The 19,663-nt window shown below is 34.8% G+C and overlaps 1 protein-coding gene across 1 annotated transcript in view; it reads left to right on the plus strand.

Moving 5' to 3' along the window:
- pex7 (peroxisomal biogenesis factor 7) overlaps positions 1-19,194 on the plus strand; it is an 87,555-nt gene extending 68,361 nt beyond the window's left edge. Inside the window, exons 10-11 of the mRNA XM_059357208.1 lie at positions 109-208; positions 18,707-19,194. Coding sequence (XP_059213191.1) covers positions 109-208; positions 18,707-18,781 — 175 coding nt within the window. The 3' untranslated portion in view covers positions 18,782-19,194. The remainder of the gene's footprint in view (positions 1-108; positions 209-18,706) is intronic.
- Positions 19,195-19,663: the final 469 nt, after the last annotated feature.

The following is a 19,663-nucleotide window of genomic DNA, read 5'->3' on the forward strand; positions in this document are numbered from 1 at the left end:
ACAGTCGGTTTACTTTTATGTACAAAGCATCTTTCAAGTGGTAAATGTCTTTGTGTGTGTGTGTGTGTGTGTGTGTGTGTGTGTGTGTGTGTGTGTGTGTGTGAGCAGGTTCTGGGACTTCAGTATGAACCAGCCTCTTCTGGAGACTGTGGAGCATCACTCAGAGTTCGTCTGTGGACTCGACTTTAACCTGCACATCCCCAACCAGGTAACACACACACACACACACACACACACACACACACACACACACACACACACACACACACACACACACTTACACTTTGATCATCATTTAAAACACAAAACGCCCACCAAAAAGCATGAAATCTGATTTTGTAGATGAAGTTTTTCTGTACTTTTTTAGATGGAGATCATCTAGTTACTTGTTCTGTCATCATCAAACACAAATTGACTTCATGGAGTTTGAAGCAGAACTTTAGAGGGAAGCTGACTCCAGAGGATTAAACTCTAGGACCTGTGAGCTCTGTTGTTGGTTCCTCTGGTTTGGTTTCCAGCTACAAATGCCGTCTCATCCAATAACTTTGGATCGTCTGCTTTGATTAGGTGCAAAACTTACGGATGTGATGAAGCAGCAGCTAAAACTGTGTATGTCTGATGTCTCAAACTCAAATTACCTGGGGGCCGCTGGAGGCAGAGTCAAAATGACCAAAAAAAGACACAAAATGACAGAAAAAAACTACATCCTAACCCTAACCTAGCCCTAACCCTAACACGCCATCCTAACCCTAACACAACATCCTAACCCTAACACAACATCCTAACCCTAACACAACATCCTAACCCTAACACAACATCCTAACCCTAACACAACATCCTAACCCTAACACAACATCCTAACCCTAACACAACATCCTAACCCTAACACAACATCCTAACCCTAACACGCCATCGTAACCCTAACACACCATCCTAACCCTAACACAATATCCTAACCCTAACACAATATCCTAACCCTAACACAACATCCTAACCCTAACACACCATCCTAACCCTAACACAATATCCTAACCCTAACACAATATCCTAACCCTAACACAACATCCTAACCCTAACACACCATCCTAACCCTAACACAATATCCTAACCCTAACACAACATCCTAACCCTAACACACCATCCTAACCCTAACACAATATCCTAACCCTAACACAATATCCTAACCCTAACACAATATCCTAACCCTAACACACCATCCTAACCCTAACACACCATCCTAACCCTAACACAATATCCTAACCCTAACACAATATCCTAACCCTGACACGATATCCTAACCCTAACCCTAAAAACCCGCTATGGCCTCTGAAAAAAACTAAATGCTAAATATCGCTAATATATAATAGATTTAAATTTAAAAAAAATATCGTAAAAGTTGTTTGTTTATTAAATTTTGTCAGTTATCAACACAAATGTATAGGCTTAAAATATTAATGATCACATCTGGATCTTTTACGTCACAGTGCAGGAACTCTCCCGCTCATAGTGTGTGTGTGTGTGTGTGTGTGAGTGTGTGTGTGAGAGTGTGTGTGAGTGTGTGTGTGTGTGTGTGTGTGTGTGAGAGTGTGTGTGAGTGTGTGTGTGTGTGTGTGTGTGTGTGTGTGTGTGAGAGTGTGTAAATGGGGCCATCCATCAGTGTGTCTGCCGGTTGAACCCACTCAGCGTGTCCTGCTGAAGACTCAGTGAATTGAAAAGGCCACTCGTGTCTCATTCAGTTTCTCGGCTAACTTGGACGGGCAGCGTCTCCGTCACACTGCACAGAGAGACGAGGAAGAGGAGGAGGAGGAGGAGGAGGAGGAGGAGAACATGTGCTGAGCAGAGTTCAGCCTGGAGTCGGCAGATAGATGTGTAGGAAACATGACAGAAACAAGCTGAGATGTTTGACGTTGTGACGGGAAACGAGTCCCTGAACGCAGCGACAGTTGTTTAAAAATGACAGTAAAGTATCAAACCAGAGTCTGTGTAAACTCTGGTTCTCAGAGTACTTTGTTATTTCTGTTAGATAAACTTCAAAATGCCTCTAGCCTTTTTAATATCGCCTGTTTTCTGGCTTTGAATGTTTTAGCTCATTAAGTAGAAACGGTGCGTCGGTCACCGCTCTCCTTCTTCCGGAGCGTTCCATTAGTTCTCAGATGGATTTCTTACCTTCGGGGCAGCTGCTGGATCCAGTTTATTCTTTAAAAAAATCAACTTGAAGAGACAGGTTTAAAAACTCTTCCAGGACTCTCTGAGCGCCGAACCAAAACCTTTTTAATAGAAGAAGCAGTCAAATCCAAAGGATTCTTTCCACATCGTCAACAGTTGCTCATTTTTGTCTCAGTAAGATGAGACAAAAGTCCTTTTAGAGTCTTCTTCTTGTGAATACTAGGACCAAATTTAATGGAAATGCAACTATTTGAGAATCTTTGCCAAGACAAGAAGTTTTGATTTGATGGAGGTGCTGCAGAAAATGATCTGAGTCACCAAAATAAAACCAAATCCACTACTGGGCTCTCTGATTATTAACTGATAAATAACTGGCAGTTTGACCCGTTTGCAAGATATTTTCTCTGAACCCAAGTGTGCAATGACTGAGAGCTAAGGTTACAAAATATTTTGAATCTCTCGTCACGTCATCTATCATCAAAAAACATGTCATTGATCGTCACGTCTGCGTTTGTCATATAGATTTGCCACTTTTAATCTAATAAATCTGAGACTATTTTCTCAAAATATTACCCCCCTCCCTCGGGTACGTATTATTATTATTATTTTTGTCATACTTGGCCCTAATACGGCGTTCAGAGTTCTAGGAAATCGCTAAGAGTATAAGAAAATGAAAATATATATTTGTGTTTTTGAAGATTTCTCAGTCAGAATGTCTTGAGAGAACATGTTCTGTGTGGTTTGGTCTTCATGGGATTTGTTAAAAACAATAAAAACATGAACTAGAAGCAGACCTGAAGTTGCTCTGAGCCTCTCAGCTCGTTCAGCTGAGAGAGAGTTCACATCGACCAAATAACAGCTCAGTGGAAACCAGACGCAGGACTTCACCAGGACGAGATAACGGAGCGCTGGAAGTGCGTACGTGATAATGTGAACCACAACGTCAAAGTAAACAGCCAGTTACCCACGGCAACCAATCACAGACAGTGTGTGTGTGTGTGTGTGTGTGTGTGTGTGTTGTTGACATGTCATTAATAGAATAACACACTGACCTCACACACCACGTCTCTGTTCTCAGTGTTTCTGTCTGTCCTCCATCTCTGGTTTTCTCTGGTTTTTATCTCCTATTTTTTTCTTTTCTGTCCACGTATCATGTTTCTCAGGAGTGATGTTGTGATAGTAAAAAGAAACCATATAATAAGAATAGAATGATTAATGGTTAATGATCGTAAAAACTGTCATATTATAAGAAGCTTTAAGCTGCTTTTATACCGCTGTACACTGTAAAATGGGGTTTTCTTGTTTTTGTACATTAATTGCAAATGCCATAAAAAAGGTTAATTAATCTTAATAGTCGAACTTCAATTTTAATGTGAAAAATCTTCCAAAAAACATATTAAAAATGGGATATTAATGTTAAATGGTAAAAGAACGTTAATTGTCATATTATTAGAAAAGGTTTTTTCTTATTTCTACATTAAGTGAAATGGCATTTTAAAAAAAGAAGTTGAAATACTTTTAAAAGTAATAAATCTGTAAATTAATATAATGGGACATTATTACAGTATTATTTAATTGCTTAATGGTCTTTAATGTTAAATTACAGTGAATTCTACGAAAAAAATACAGAGCATATTTCCGAAAGTAAAATTAATATAACTTTCCTTTTTTCTAATAGTAAAACTTTAAATTCACTGTTTATTAATAGTTAATGATAATGTAACTTGTCATATTAATAGAAAAAAAAACATTATACTGTTTTTGCACCAATGTACAATGCAAAACAATGTTTTTACAGAATTGTAATGTATTATTTTACAGGGTTTTTCTTGTTATTTTTTAAGTGCAAGTGTCATATGTAAAATAAGGAAACTTTCAGTATTCTTACAGTAAAACTTTAAATTCAATGTAAAAAAAAAAATGTAAAAAGAACTCGTTAAAAGTCTGGCAGCCAAACACTTACACTCATCATATTAAATATTGTCATAAAAAAACATAAGTTATTCTACAGATTTGTGTTTTTAGTTACAGATATTAACTGTTTATTATCTGTATTTTTAAAGAAATTATCTGTAACTTATGGTTGTTAACTGTTATTTAACTGTGTTTGTGTTTTGCTGCCAGACTTTTTACTGTTTTTTTTAAACAATATTTTAAGTTGTTTATTCAATTTTGTCAGTTATCAACACAAACACATTGGCTTAAAATATTAATGATCACATCTGGACCTTTTACGTCACAATGCAGTGACTCTGTGGTTCATATTGTGTGTGTGTGTGTGTGTGTGTGTGTGTGTGTGTGTGTGTGTGTGTGTGTGTGTGCGTGACAGCTGTGAGCTACTGTTTCTTCCCCATCACTGTGATTGGCTGAGTCAGCTCTTTGTTCTCCATGGCGACCACTGACCGTGTCTCCGTGTGCGTCTTCTCATCGTCAGGAAGACAAATCTTGAGTGTAAACAGCTGATGCACACCTTTTGTTTCCTGCAGACAGGTGTGATGGAGAAAAATCCCCACTGTGCTGTCGACTTATAAACCAGGAATATTTAGAAACATCTCCCAACCCTCAGACATTTGTCAGGTTAAATGGAGCGTCACAAGATATACAGATAAAGACAATTCTGAGCATTTTCTGATGCATTTCATTGTTTTATTCAGGAGCAAAGCATCAAGAACCTTAATGATGCCAAAGGTGTAATAAAAAACCCTGAAATTCTAAAAAATAGTTTTGTTTTTGCATGCAAATTTGACAGAAAACATCAAAATCTGCAGCTATAACAAGCATTCAACAGTGACGTATTTAGTGCATCAAACATGGTTAAAGTCTTCCACTAATGCCTGCTGAATATGCTGCTAAAATATTATACAGAGCTGTTAAAGTTAGAGTGGATAACAACTTCAGTTTTATGAAATAGACCAAAGTATCATCTGCATATTGGCTTTTTTGTGTCTTTTATTGGTAATTTTGTATCATTTTTTAAAATCTTTCTGGTAATTTTGTATTTTTCTTGGTGATTTTGTGTGTCTTTTGGTCATTTTGTTTCTTTTTTTGTCTTTTAGTGTCTTTTCTTGGTAATTTTTTATGTCTCTTTTGGTCATTTTGGATTTCTTTTGGTAACCTTGACGCTCTCTGACTGGCAGTTTGGTGTGACTCTGCCCCTTTTGTTCAGGACGTTTTCATGGGTAAAGTCTTCCACTGGTACCTACTGAATGTGCTGCTAACATATTATACAGAGCTGTTGAAGTTTGGCGGGGTTAGAGTGGATAACAACTTCAGTTTTATGAAATAGACCAGAGTATCATCTGCATATGTGTTCATACCGGCTACATCAGGGACACCAAACACAGCTCACAGGACGACTGCTGTTTATTATAACTTGGATTGTTAAAGCTTTGGTTGTTGTTTCTATCAGTAATTCTAACATTGTCCTCGCCAATTTTAAGAGATGTGAGAACACGGTGACATCACTTAAAACGGGACAAAACACGAACAATCAGACGATCAGACAAGTTGGAATCAATCTTACAAAAAGTTTTGCTTTTTTTTTTTTAATTCTCCTCTCTGTGTTCTTGTGTTTCACTGCAATATATAAAATATCTATGAATCTATAAGTCCTGCAGCTCTATGGAATCAGCACAATCAGAACAACAAACAAACAACAGAAAATGACACAAAAAGCACAAAAAAGACACAAAATGATCAGAAAAAACACACAAAGAGACACATAATGTCCGAAAAAGACACAAAATGATCAGAAGAAGACATAAAAAGACACAAAATGTCCAAAAATATCAACATTTAACACAAGTTTTGCTCATTTTTAAAACAGAAACTTTAGTAACAGATGATCTGTTCAAGGACCATCAGAAAGTTCAAACTCTGATGATAATCCCTGTTTTTCAGTCATCTGTGATAAACTGTGTATTTTTGGCGTTCCTTTAAAGGAAACATACTTCCCACCATCCTCTGGTATCAGAGCTAACTCACTCTAATCTCTTCTCTCTTTCTAATCACTTCTTGTCCTGATCACTTACTACTTTCTCTCTCACTCTCTCTGGTCTGACCACATGGGGTCTGATGGATCACCTTACTTACAGCGCTTCAGGCCAAACCACACAAACCCACACACACTCAAATCAGGCATGCAGGACCCCGCTTTGTCCGTGTGTGTGTGTGTGTGTGTGTGTGTGTGTGTGTGAGATAGGATGGGGTGATAGATCATGCAGGAATGGAGGATGACAACCATTCACAGGTCTGTAGGTTGTTCATTTAATAAGAAAATTCACATAAATGCCACGGTTACATTTGTAGCAGTTTGCTGTTTTTCTTAACCTTTATTTAACCTGCAAGTTATTCAGAACAAAGTCTTATTAATCATGTCAGTCTGGCAAAAGGCAAACCCTCTTCACATAGAGGGATAGAGGCTCTACTGTATGCGTTTACAACGGCAGCGGTTGTAGTTTTTGTGGTGCTAATACAGGAACATAAAAGCCGTTTTATTCTGGTGGAGTTCAGGATTTCATGGCTTTTCATGCAACTGAACCTGGACAAATAAGACAAAAGGATCAAGTAATTCTCAAAATGCCAAACTGCCAATTATAGAATGTCAAGATTACCAAAAGAGATACAAATTGACCAAAAAAAAAAGGAACAAAATTACCCCAAAAGACGTCAAAATGACAAAAAAAATAAAAAAGATGACCAACCCCCCGCCCCACAAAATTCCCAAAAGAGACTCAAAATTACCCCAAAAGATTTTTAAAAATGTTTTTTAAAAAAGTTGTGAAAAACAAAACAAAAAAATTACCCAGAGACACAACGTTACCAAGAAAAGACACAAAAAAAAACAAAATGACCAAAAGGACATAAAAGACCAACAAAAGCCAGTAACTGTTTCCCAGCAGAGTTTGCAGTTTTGGTGTCCTTGTGAAACCAAAGTAAAGCCCCAAAAAAGACACAAAAGACATAAAACGCAAAGTTAAAAAAAAAACACACAAATTAACCAAAAAGACAATAAAAACTGTAAATTGCCCCCAGAAAAGACGGCAATATATGACCAAAAAAGTAAAAAATGGACCAGAAAAAGGGGGCACGGTGACGCTCTCGCCTCACAGCTAGAAGGTCCTGGGTTCGATTCCCGCCAGGACGCTGTGGGCGTTGGAGGCGTGTCCCCCCACCATGTCTCCAGTGTCCGTAGGGCTGGTCGGTGTCGGCAAAACGGCCTTTCTGTGTGGAATTTGCATGTTCTCCCCGTGTCCCCCGAGGATCCCCTTACAGGGACCTCTCACAAAAACATGCATAGATCCTGGTCGCTATAGAGCCTCCCTCTGGTCGGTCGGGGCACCTAATGGGGGGGAGAGGAACTGGTTGGAATAACGTGATCCTCCCACGCGCTACGTCCTACCGGGGCTAACTCCACATGTATCTGAGGAAGCATGGGGCCAGTTCAGGGCTCTCCCCAGGTAGCGCCCTGGATCAAAAAAAGGAAAAACTGGGTGATAAATAAAATGGGTTACAAAATTGTGGGGAAAAAAATGGACAAAAAATATGTACAATTACCCAAAAAAAAGTAATGGTGCCCCGTGCGAGGCCAAAGGTCAGCATGTGATTCAAACATCTCTTAACTTCCTGCATCAGGTTTTTACTGAACTATGTCACTTCCTGTAGTCACGTCGTCCTTTTATTTCCTCTTTAAACTCTTTTAGAGCCCAACCAGGAACTGTACTAATTGCCTGTATTTAAATTATACAATATTCATACATCTGGCACAAGATTGGCCCCTTTAATGCAAACGCTTCTGAAAAACCAGTGCAGCACAAAGACCTTTATAGTATATATACAGTATATATAGCTGAAGGTCTGTCCTCTGCTTCATGTTTGTGCTGTAACATCATTAGAGGAACGTCTTCAGTGCGTCAGACCTTGAGACGGGGCAGAGAGTCGACCAAATTAATTGATGCACCATTCATGTTGTTATCAGCGGCCAAAATCCAGTGTGATTTAAAGGATATGTCTACAGTTATTACATTTTTGTCAAAAAATCCCATTAGAAAAGACCCCAAACAACATTATGTTAATCCACTTCTCGTCTTCCCTTTTCTATAATCTGTGCAGGGAATTGGACAAATTTTGAGCCAAATATTCAGTTATTTTCTGTGACTTTGGCTTCTCACATATTACTTTTTGCTGCATTTTTGCACAACTTTCTGACATTTTCCATTCAAAACAGTTCATTTGTAATGAGTTGTTGAGTTGTGAGTTGCAGCTGAGCAGAGTTGCATGCATTATTTGTGAGTCAGGATCTTTTGAAACCGAATATTGTCTCCCTTTTGGTAATTTCATTTCTTTTTTGGTCATTTTGTTTCTTTTTTTCCAGTGTCTTTTCTTAGTAATTTTGTGCCCTTTTTTAAAAACCGTTTATAGCAATTTTGTGTCTTTTCTTGGTCATTTTGTCTCTTTTCTTGGTAATTGTGTCTCTCTTTTGGTAATTTTGTTTCTTTTTTGGGCTTTTTTTGTGTCTTTTCTTGGTCATTTTGTATCATTTTTTAAATCCTTCGAGTAATTTTGTATTTTTCTTGGTGATTTTGTGTCCCTTTTAGTAATTTTGTTTCTTTTCTTTGTTTTTAGTGTTGTTTCTTAGTAATTTTGTGCCCTTTTTAAAAACCTTTTGTAGCAATTTTATGTCTTTTCTTGGTAATTTTGTATAATTTTTTTAATCTTTCTGGTAATTTTGTATTTTTCCTGGTAATTTTGTGTCTCTTTTAGTAATTTTGTTTCTTTTTTGTTTTTTTTGTGTCTTTTGTTGGTAATTTTGTGTCTCTTTTGGTCATTTTGTGTCTTTTCGTGGTCATTTTGTGTCTTTTCGTGGTAATATTGTATTTTTTCTTGGTCATTTTGTGTCTCTTTTGGTCATTTTGTTTCTTTTCTTTGTTTTTAGTGTCTTTTCTTGGTCATTTTGTGTCTCTTTTAGTCATTTTGGATCTCTTCTGGTTACCTTGACGCTCTCTGACTGGCAGTCTGGCGTCATTCGACCCTTTTGTTCAGGACGTTTTTTCTCTTCCATCCTGAGCGGATGATGGCTGCTCCTTCTCATGCAGCTGTCACTCAGACACCGTTACCATGACGAACAGTGATAACTAATGTGTGACCACACACCTGCCACAAGCTTATTAATGTTTTAATTATTCTTCCTCCATTCATCTTCCTCCTCATTATTAGAAATAAAAAACAGACGTTTCAGAAGACGTTAAATATGAGTCAGACTTTGAACCTTGTCTTCTTTTATTCTGCCTTTAGTCTTCTTGTATTCCTGCTCCTCTCCTCATTACACAGTTTCTCTCTTTCTTTCTTTGTGCTTTGCTGCAGTCTTGGCCGGTGTGTGTGCCTTTCCATTACGGTGGCGGGCTGTTAAAGTTAATTAAAGAAGGGCATTCCTCTCCTCGGCGGCTGACTCACCGCACCGCTCTATTTGCTTACTCATGCTCTGAAAGGCCGTTCAGCTCGTTGACTCGCTGATTCAAAAGATCCAATCAGGAGCAGGAAGGAGACGACCGTGATGAAACGTGAGCTCAGACCAAACACACCATGTGAAGCACGGCCAGCAGATGTTACAGACAATCTGCAGGTTTCCAATCAACCAGCTTAGATAGCACATTATTAAAATGTGTCGAAACAAAAAGACGTGGCAGCCAGAAGGCAAAAAGAAAAGTAAAAGTGATAGAGGTTAGACTTTATGTGTTAATAACAGCAGCAGGTTGGAGTTTCTGTGGTGCTAATACAGGAGCATAAAAGCCGTTCTACTCTGGCTGTTGAAGCTCAGAATTTTACTCAATCTGCAGAAAAAAGACAAAAGGGTCGAGTAACACCAAACTGCCAATGAGAGGGCATCACGATAACCAAAAGAAATCCAAAATGACCAAAAGAGACAAAAAAATTACTGTAAAAGGTGTAAAAATATCCAAAGAAAGACAAAAAAACCCACAAAATGACACAAAATTACTACATAGACACAGAAAAAAACAAAAAAGAAAATTAAACAAAAAGTGCAACAAAATTACCAAAAACTATTTAAAAAACTAAAAATATAAAATAACCATGAAAAGACACACTATTTCCAAAAAAGGTACAATATCACCAAAATAGACAGACAAAAAAAAACTAAAAAGTAACAAAATTACCAACAGAGAGACAAAATTACCAAAAAAAGATTTTAAAAAGGATACAAAATTACCAAGAAAAGACACAAAAAAGAAACAAAATTATGGTAAAAGGTTTAAAAATATTCTTAAAAAGACCAACATTACAAAAAAAACCCCACAAAATTAGAATAAAAGATTATTTTAAAAAATGGCTCAAAATTACCAAGAAAAGACACATAAAAAAACAAAAAAGAAACAAAATTAACAAAAGAGAGACAAAATTATCAAGAAAAGACACACAATTACCAAGAAAAGACACAAAATTACCAACAAAAGACACAAAATTACCAACAAAAGTTAGGATGTTACCAGAAGACACAAACAATTTCAAAGAAAATACACTAAAAAAAACCCACAAAATTACCAAAATAAGACACAACATTAATATAAAAGGACACAAAATTACCAAGAAAAGATAAAATTATGACCAAGATTATAATAATAATGACCAAAAAAGTGAGTTAAGACCAAAAGTGTTGGTGTCCCATGTAAAAACCAAAGTGCAGCTGTGACTAAACATGTTTAGTCTCTCAGCCTGTTGTTGTGACCCAGTCCTTATCAGCTGTGAGTAACACCTCCGGTCTGAGACCCTTTAAGACCTCCAGACGGAGGAAGTTGGCGCCTCGTGGTCGCTGTCAGCAGAGGAAATGAGGCGATGAGGTCACCGCCCACATCAACAGGAAGACGTTCTTCTGTTCTTCTGTTCTCAGTTTGACCTTTTCAGAGTTTTACTGCTTGACTCTGTGTGACTTTGGCTGAAAACTACGTAGGATCAGAATCAGCTGAGAGTCCTCGATGGTTGTCACAACACAGAGAGAGAAAGGTCACGTCAAGACCGCATTATAAATCAATAACTGTTCAATTAATTACCTTTAAATGTGGTTGAAACTTTAATGCTCCCCCTAAAAACCAGAGCATCACCATCCTCCACCAAAAGTTATTTAAAAAGTTTGTCAAAAGTGCACAGTTTATCGTAGAAATAAACTGTAAAAACAGGCATTATTGTCGAAATTTGAACTTTCTGATGGTCTTTGAAAAAAACTCAAATACATGAAAAAAAAAAAAAAATGACCAAAGAAAGACACAAAATTACTAAAAAAAAAGACACAAAATGACCAAAAAAAGACACAGAATTACCAAAAAAAGACACAAAATGACCAAAGAGAGACGCAAAATGACAAAAAAAGACACAAAATGACAAAAAAAAGACACAAAATGACAAAAAAGACACAAAATTACTAAAAAAGACACAAAATGACCAAAGAAGACACAAAATTACTAAAAAAAGAGACAAAATGACAAAAAAAGACACAGAACTACAAAAGAAAGACACAAAATGACCAAAAAAATGACACAAAATTACTAAAAAAGACACAAAATGACAGAAAAAAAATTACTTAAAACAGACACAAAATGACCAAAAAAGACACAAAATGACAAAAAAACTAAACAAAAAAATGATTGCAAAAAGACACAAAATGACGGAAAAAAAACTATAAAAATCATTAAAAAAAGACAGAAAATGACCCGATCGTCGGTTATGAAAGTTTCTGTTATAAAAAGTGACCAACACAAAGCTTAAAACAGATTTCTCAGCAGGTAAAACGAACTATTAAATGCTCTCTCAGCTGTCTGAAGCTCTCTACTTTCTACACGGAGACATTTCAGAAGATACAGCTGCACTTCCTCCACCTCTTCACTATGTAATCAGGCGGGACGTGGCTATCAGCTGAATAACATGCCTCTGTGGGGACGTGGCTATCATCTGAATGACACAACACCTCTCCCTGCAGAACACAAAGCTAAAGCTGATGAGTTCGTCCTCACGGCTCGCAGCTTTCAAAGTGAAACACTGGTTCCACTTCACTTTCAGCGCCAGCAACACAAAGCCACTTTATCACTCATATAATTATATATATTATCTTATACTGTCAGGAGTTGGGAAGCCCTTTGTGTGTGTGTCTGAGGGATAATAAATACATGATTGCTGCTTTACATTCAGTCCTTACTGTCATCCTGCTGCACTCATTTTCTTACATACACTGTAAAAAATAAAAATAAATGTTGTTTTTACGGTAAAAAAAACAGCAGCAGAACTTTGCGGTAATAAATACGGTGCAACTTCTTTAAATATTACGGTAAAATGATATTAGCACTGTTGATTCCACGTTTAAGATTGACATTTTATTCCATATTTTACCATAAAAAATAAAAAGTTTTTCCATCAAAAGAAACCCTGTTCTGCCATATAATCGACCAGAAAATACTTTATAAATGCTGCATAAATTAAAGATTTTACCATTAAATATTACAGTATATTTCTGTTAGAGATATGGTGTTTAGTACATTTAACAGTGAGAAAAAGTATTTTTCACACAAAATAAATGCTAAAATGACGGCTTGTATATATATTACAGTATATTATTTGCTACAAACACGGTGCCAGAGTATTTTACAGTGGAGTAATGTATTTAAAATAAAAAATAATTGTTTTGGCTGAAATAATATTAACAGTGTTTCATTGTTACTGAAACTGAATTAACACATTTATCATTTTACGTCTTTTACTGTCATGGTTTAGCAGTTTTTCACCGTCTCAGACTGGAGGTGTTACTGGCAGCTGATTGTTTGAATCACAGCTGCACTTTGGTTTCACATCGGCCACCAACGCTGCTCTCCTCCTCATTTAACGTCTTTGGTTGGTCTTTACTGACTTTTTTGGTAATTTAGTGTCTTTTTTTGATAATTTAGTTTCTTTTTTGGTAATTTTGTGTCTTTTTTCAGTGTCTTTTCTTGGTATTTTTTGTCTCTTTTGGTAATATTCTGCCTTATTTGGTAATTTGGTGTCATTTCTTTGTAAATTTTCTGTCTCTTTCGGTAATTTTGTGTCTTTTTTGATAATTTAGTTTCTTTTTTGATAATTTTGTGTATTTTTTAGGTTATTTTATTCCTTTTTTTTGGTAATTTTGTGTACGTTTTTGACTCTTGCTAATTTTGTGTCTTTTCTTGGTAATTTTGTATCTTTTTTGGTAATTTTGTGTCTTTTCTTGGTAATTTTGTGTCTTTTTTGGTAATTTTGTGTCTTTTCTTTGTAATTTTTTGTCTCTTTTGGTAATTTTGTGTCTTTTCTTGGTAATTTTGTGTCTTTTTTGATAATTTAGTTTCTTTTTTTGTAATTTTGTGTCTTTTTAGGTAATTTTGTTTCTTTTTTGGTAATTTTGTTTCTTTTTTGGTAATTTTGTTTCTTTTGGGGGGTTTCTTGGTGTCTTGGTATTTTTTTGTCTCTTTTGGTAATATTCTACCTTATTTGGTAATTTAGTGTCTTTTCTTTGTAATTTTCTGTCTCTTTTGGTAATTTTGTGTCTTTTTAGGTTATTTTGTTCCTTTTTTGGTAATTTAGTGTCTTTTTTTAAGTGTCTTTTCTTCGTTTTTTTGTGTCTTTTGGTAATTTTGTGTCTTTTTTGGTAATTTTGTGTCTTTACTTGGTCATTTTGTGTCTTTTTTGATAATTTAGCTTCTTTTTTGGTAATTTTGTGTCCCTTTCTAGTAATTTTGTCTTATTTTGGTAATTTTGTATCTTTTGGGGGGTTTCTTGGTGTCTTTTCTCTGTCATTTTTTTTGTATTTTTTGGTAATATTCTACCTTATTTGGTAATTTAGTGTCTTTTCTTGGTCATTTTTTGTTTCTTGGTAATTTTGTGCCCTTTTTTAAAATCTTTTATAGAAATTTTGTCTTTTTATTGTTATTTTGTATATCTTTTTCAATCTTTTTTGGTAATTTTGTGTTTTTTTGTGTCTTTTCTTGGTAATTTTATGTCATTTTTAAAATCTTTTTGGGTAATCACATTTATAATTTTACGGTCTTTTACTCATGGTTTATCAGTTTTTCACCGTAAAATCGACAGACATTTTTTTTTACAGTGTGCTTCATTTTGGTGCTAAAAGCCAGCAGCCAATCAGAGAGCAGCTGAGTGAGAGGAGCTGTATTAACATGTCAGCTGGCTCTGAGCTATAATTATTATAATCCATCACTGTGACAGACGGCGGCTGTTTAAAACCTGTCAAAGTGTGTTTTACCTGTCGTATTTGTTTCCTGCAGACTGTTTGCTGCGTTCTGTGTGAGTGAATTATAGAAGAGTTGAGTCACAATGGCTCTGCTGCACACAACCAGTCATTGAAAAATTAAAAAGTGGTGTTTTATTCATGCTGGAACAACTTCTGCCTGCCAGCTGTCTCAATGTGTGTGTGTGTGTGTGTGTATGCTGCTGATTCAGGTGTGTTACTGGTGGACTCACATCTACAGATTTCTCTTTTTTAGAAAGAAATGCTACTCTGTAAACCAGGGGCCTCAAACTCAAATTACCTGGGGGCCACTGGAGGCAGTATCAAAATGACCAAAAAAAGATACAAAGATACTAAAAAAAGACACAAAATGACAGAAAAAACCCCAAGAAAAGACACCAAGAAACCCCCCAAAAGATACAAAATTACCAAAATAAGACAAATTACTACAAAGGGACACAAAATTACCAAAAAAAGAAACAAAATAACCTAAAAAGACACAAAATTAACAAAAAAGAAACAAAATAACCTAAAAAGACACAAAATTACCAAAAAAAGAAACTAAATTATCAAAAAAGACACAAAATTACCAAAAAAAGAGACAAAATTGCCAAAAGAGATAAAAAATTACAAAGAAAAGACACAAAAAACACAAAATTACCAAAAAAGAAACTAAATTATCAAAAAAGACACAAAATTACCAAGGAAAGATACAAAATTACCAAGAAAAAATACAAAATTACCAAAACACACAAAAAATTACAAAGAAAAGACACTAAAAAAGACACAAAATTATCAAAAAATAAACTAAATTATCAAAAAAGACACAAATTACCAAGAAAAGACACAAAATTGCCAAAAGACACAAAATTACCAAGAAAAGACACAAAATTACCAAAAGACAAGAAAAGAAAAACCAAAGACACTAAAAAAGATACAAAATTACCAAGAAAAGGCATTAAAAAAGACACAAAATTACCAAAAAAGAAACAAAATAACCTAAAGAGACACAAAATTACCAAGAAAAGACACAAAATTACCAAAAGACAAGAAATGAAAAACCAAAGACACTAAAAAAGACAAAAAATTACAAAGAAAAGAAACAAAATAACCTAAAGAGACACAAAATTACCAAAAATAAACTAAATTACCAAGAAAAGACACAAAATTAACAAAAGAGACAAAAAATTACAAAGAAAATACACTAAAAAAGACAAAAAATTACCAAAAAAGAAACTAAATTATCACAAAACTTGGTGGAAGGATGTAACAAAGAAAGAACTCAATACATTTTGAGTATTTTTTGGGGGGTTGATCGGGCGTTCGTGTTAGGTTCATGTGGCTTTGGAATAATCAGGAAAAATGATCACATTTCATGGTTCATCGTGTTGTTTAATTGTTTTAATTTAAACAATAAATTCAGCTTTTTCTATGTCGAGTTACTAGCCGTTGTTTCCATGTTACGACTTGAAACTCACAAATAAACGTGAATAAAAAGTTGCAAGAACTTCTTCCCAACTGGGGAAATGAGACCATGGAGCAGCATGTGAACGCACCATTGGTCTTGATGGAGGTTTTTGTGTTCTCCTTTGAAATGATGTTAACTGCTAATGATTTGGTCCATAAAATGTGAGAATATAGTAAAAAAAAAGTCTTTCAATTTCCAAAGGGAGAGAGACGTGTTTAAATGGCTTGTTTTTGTGTAAACGACGTGTTTCCCATCAGTTTGGTCTCCTGTCATAAACACAGACAGAGACTGTAGAGAGAGTAAACTCTTGTGATTTGTGATCCGGCGTGTAAATCTCCGTCTTCCTGTTAGCGTCCTAATGGCTGCTGGGAGTCATTATGTTCAGCAATTAGAGGTAAAAACACATCAGAGTTGATAGGAAAGCTTTCGGACCATATGGACTGAATGTTCTCTGCTGCAAATTGTCAACATAAAAACAAAGATTATTGGATGTCTGCTTTAGATGACAGAAGTGTTGCAAATAATATAGAAAACATAAAAGAAGAGAAAGAAGGGGGGAAAACATGGACATAAAAATGACCAAAAAAGACACAAAATGACAAAATAAAATACATAAAAGACACGAAATTACCAAAAAAAGACACAAAATGGCCAAAAAAGACATGAAAGACCAAATAAAATACGTAAAATGACCAAAAAAAGACACAACATTACCAAAAAATGACAAAAAAGTCACAAAATGACCCCAATAAAGACATAAAAGACCAAATTAAGGACATAAACTTACCAAAAAAAGACACAAAATGACCAAATAAAATGCATAAAAGACACAAACTGGCCAAAAAAGACACAAAATGGCCAAAAAAGACATGAAAGACCAATTAAAATATGTAAAATGACCAAAAAAAAGACATAAAATTACCAAAAAAAGACACAAAATTACCCCAAAAAATACATAAAATACCAAATTAAAGACATAAAATGACCATAAAAGACACAAAATGACCAAAAAAGACACAAAATGGCCAAGTAAAATGCATAAAAGACACATAATGGCCAAAAAAGACATGAAAGACCAAATAAAATATGTAGAATGACCAAAGAAAGACACAAAATTACCAAAAAAGAAACAAAATGACAAAAAAGACATAAAATTACCAAATGAAATTCATAAAGGACACAAAAAATGACCAAAAAAGACACAAAATGACAAAAAAGACACAGAATTACACAAAAAAGACATAAAAGACCAAATAAAATACGTAAAATTACCAAAAAAGACACAAAATTACCCAAAAAACGACATAAAAAGCATAAAATATTCCCCAGCACATACAATAAATGTTGTATTGATATGAATCTGCAAAGTAACTGAACTTGTTCTATTAATGAGTGCAGAAAAAACCCCAAATGGACTAAAAGAAGAGAAAGAAGAACATGATTAAAGGTTCCAGTGAGTGGATCCATTAGTGGAGGAAGATGAAAGACAGAGGGTGAATTACACCAAATCAGAGACATCAGAATCAGAGATGTCCTCTGTAGAGAGAGAGGAGAGGGAGGACAGAGGACAGGTTGGAGTGTTTAGAGGGACGTCCCTGTAAATGTCTCCGTCCCACCGTGGTAATGGAGCTAGTTCAGGTGAAACACTTTGATGTAAGTTAGATCTTCACCTGCAGCACAGAGCTCAGACAGGTTCAGGTTATTAAGGCTGGGAAACAATAACCAGGAGGTCATAAAGCAGCTTCTCACTGGATTCTGCTGTTGTTTTACTTCTTCTCTCCATCAGTAATAAACTCACTGGATGCAGGTTTTGGTTCAGGCACCATCTCTTTGTTTCGTACTCTGAATGTACAAATAAATCTTCATAGCAAGTTTGAAAACAGCAGGAAATCCAATCTACTTTGCTTATTTAGCACAATGGCCAAAAAAGACATGAAAGACCAAATGAAATACGTAAAATGACCAAAAAAGACACAGAATTACCCAAAAACAGACATAAAAGATCAAATTAAAGACATTAAATTACCAAAAGAGACACAAAATGACTAAATAAAATACAGTAAAGCCACAAAATGACCAAAAAAGACATGTTTTGGTGATTTTGTATTTTTAGGTAATTTATGTCTTTTTTTTTAGGTCATTTTGTGTCCTTTTGGAAATTTCAGTTATTTTTGGTAATTTTATGTATTTCTTGTTAATTTTACGTCTTTTTTTAAAATGCAATTTTGTGTCTTTTTTTAGGTGATTTTACGTCTTTTTTAGGTAATTTTACGTCTTTTTTTAGGTCATTTTGTGTCTTTTTTGTTCATTTTGGTTATATATGGTAATTTTATGTATTTTTTGGTAATTTTACGTCTTTTTTTAGGTAATTTTACGTCTTTTTTTAGGTCATTTTACGTCTTTTTTTAGGTCATTTTACGTCTTTTTGTGTCTTTTTTGGTAATTTTGGTTATATATGGTAATTTTATGTATTTTTTGGTAATTTTACGTCATTTTTTTAGGTAATTTTACGTCTTATTTTAGGTAATTATACGTCTTTTTGGGTAATTTTACGTCTTATTTTAGGTAATTATACGTTTTTTTTAGGTAATTTTACGTCTTTTTTGTGCAATTTTATGCATTTTTTAAAAAAAAATTCAGAGAAATTCAACTTTTTTCCTGATTTCTGTCATTGATTGTGCTGATTCAATGGAGCTGCAGGACATAGAAATTTATAGAGATTTTTATACAAATCTTGATGCAAATTTGTGATTTGGGAAGCAGCTCTGGACATAATGTTTTAATGTTAATCTTGTGTTGTGTTGTGTTGTGTTCAGGTGGTGGACTGTTCGTGGGATGAGACGGTGAAGATCTACACACCAGCCTGTCTGTCTGCACCAACACACAGCTGAGTTTAACAACTCATTCCTGTCATGGGAAACAATGCTTTCATTTTTACTTTTAACCTAAAACCAGATGTTAACCCTTAAATAAACACTTTACCTTGTCACTAATACAAACAAACACACACATAATCAACAGCAGATGTATTTTATTTAATATCCGTTCTGAAAGGATCCAAAATGTTTGATTCCGTCTGGATGAACCGGTTGAGTTGTAAATGTGATGTAAATGATGCTGTTTTACAGAGAGTGATCCATAATATCCGTGTCATTATGTGCTGCTGCTGCTGGTTATCTGTTGGCTGATATACTGTGAAAATAATGTCAGCTGTGACTAATTCCACCAGTGAAATGTCATCAGTGGAGGATCATCTCTGTGTTCAGTGCCTTCAATAAAGATGCAAATATCACATGAACAAGTTGATAGCATCACCAGGAACGTCTTCATTTTATCTTTATTACTCTCTGAGAAAACACACGAGAGAGTTTTCATTCAGTTGTTAGAGAATGGGGTTTTAAAACATAGTTTAAATGGTAATGAATAAAAAATGAACAATGAAAACAACAAAATCACCAAATAAAGATGGAAAAGTCAGAATAAAAGACATGACCAAAAAAGACACAAAATGACCAAAAATAGACATAAAACTCAAAATAAAAAACATTTTAAAATGTTAATCACAACAAAATCTCCAAATGAAAATCTTAAAATGACCAAAATGACACAAAATAACCAAAAAAGACACACATTTTAAAAAAGGACACAAAATTACCCAAAAAGATGCAAAATTGCAACAAAATAAAAGACACAAAATGGCCAAAAAAGACATAAAAGACCAAATTAAAGACATTAAGTTGCAAAAAAGACACAAAATTACGAAAAAAGACATA

Source organism: Centropristis striata, chromosome 18 (assembly GCF_030273125.1).
Source record: "Centropristis striata isolate RG_2023a ecotype Rhode Island chromosome 18, C.striata_1.0, whole genome shotgun sequence".
Taxonomy (NCBI): Eukaryota; Metazoa; Chordata; class Actinopteri; order Perciformes; family Serranidae; genus Centropristis; species Centropristis striata.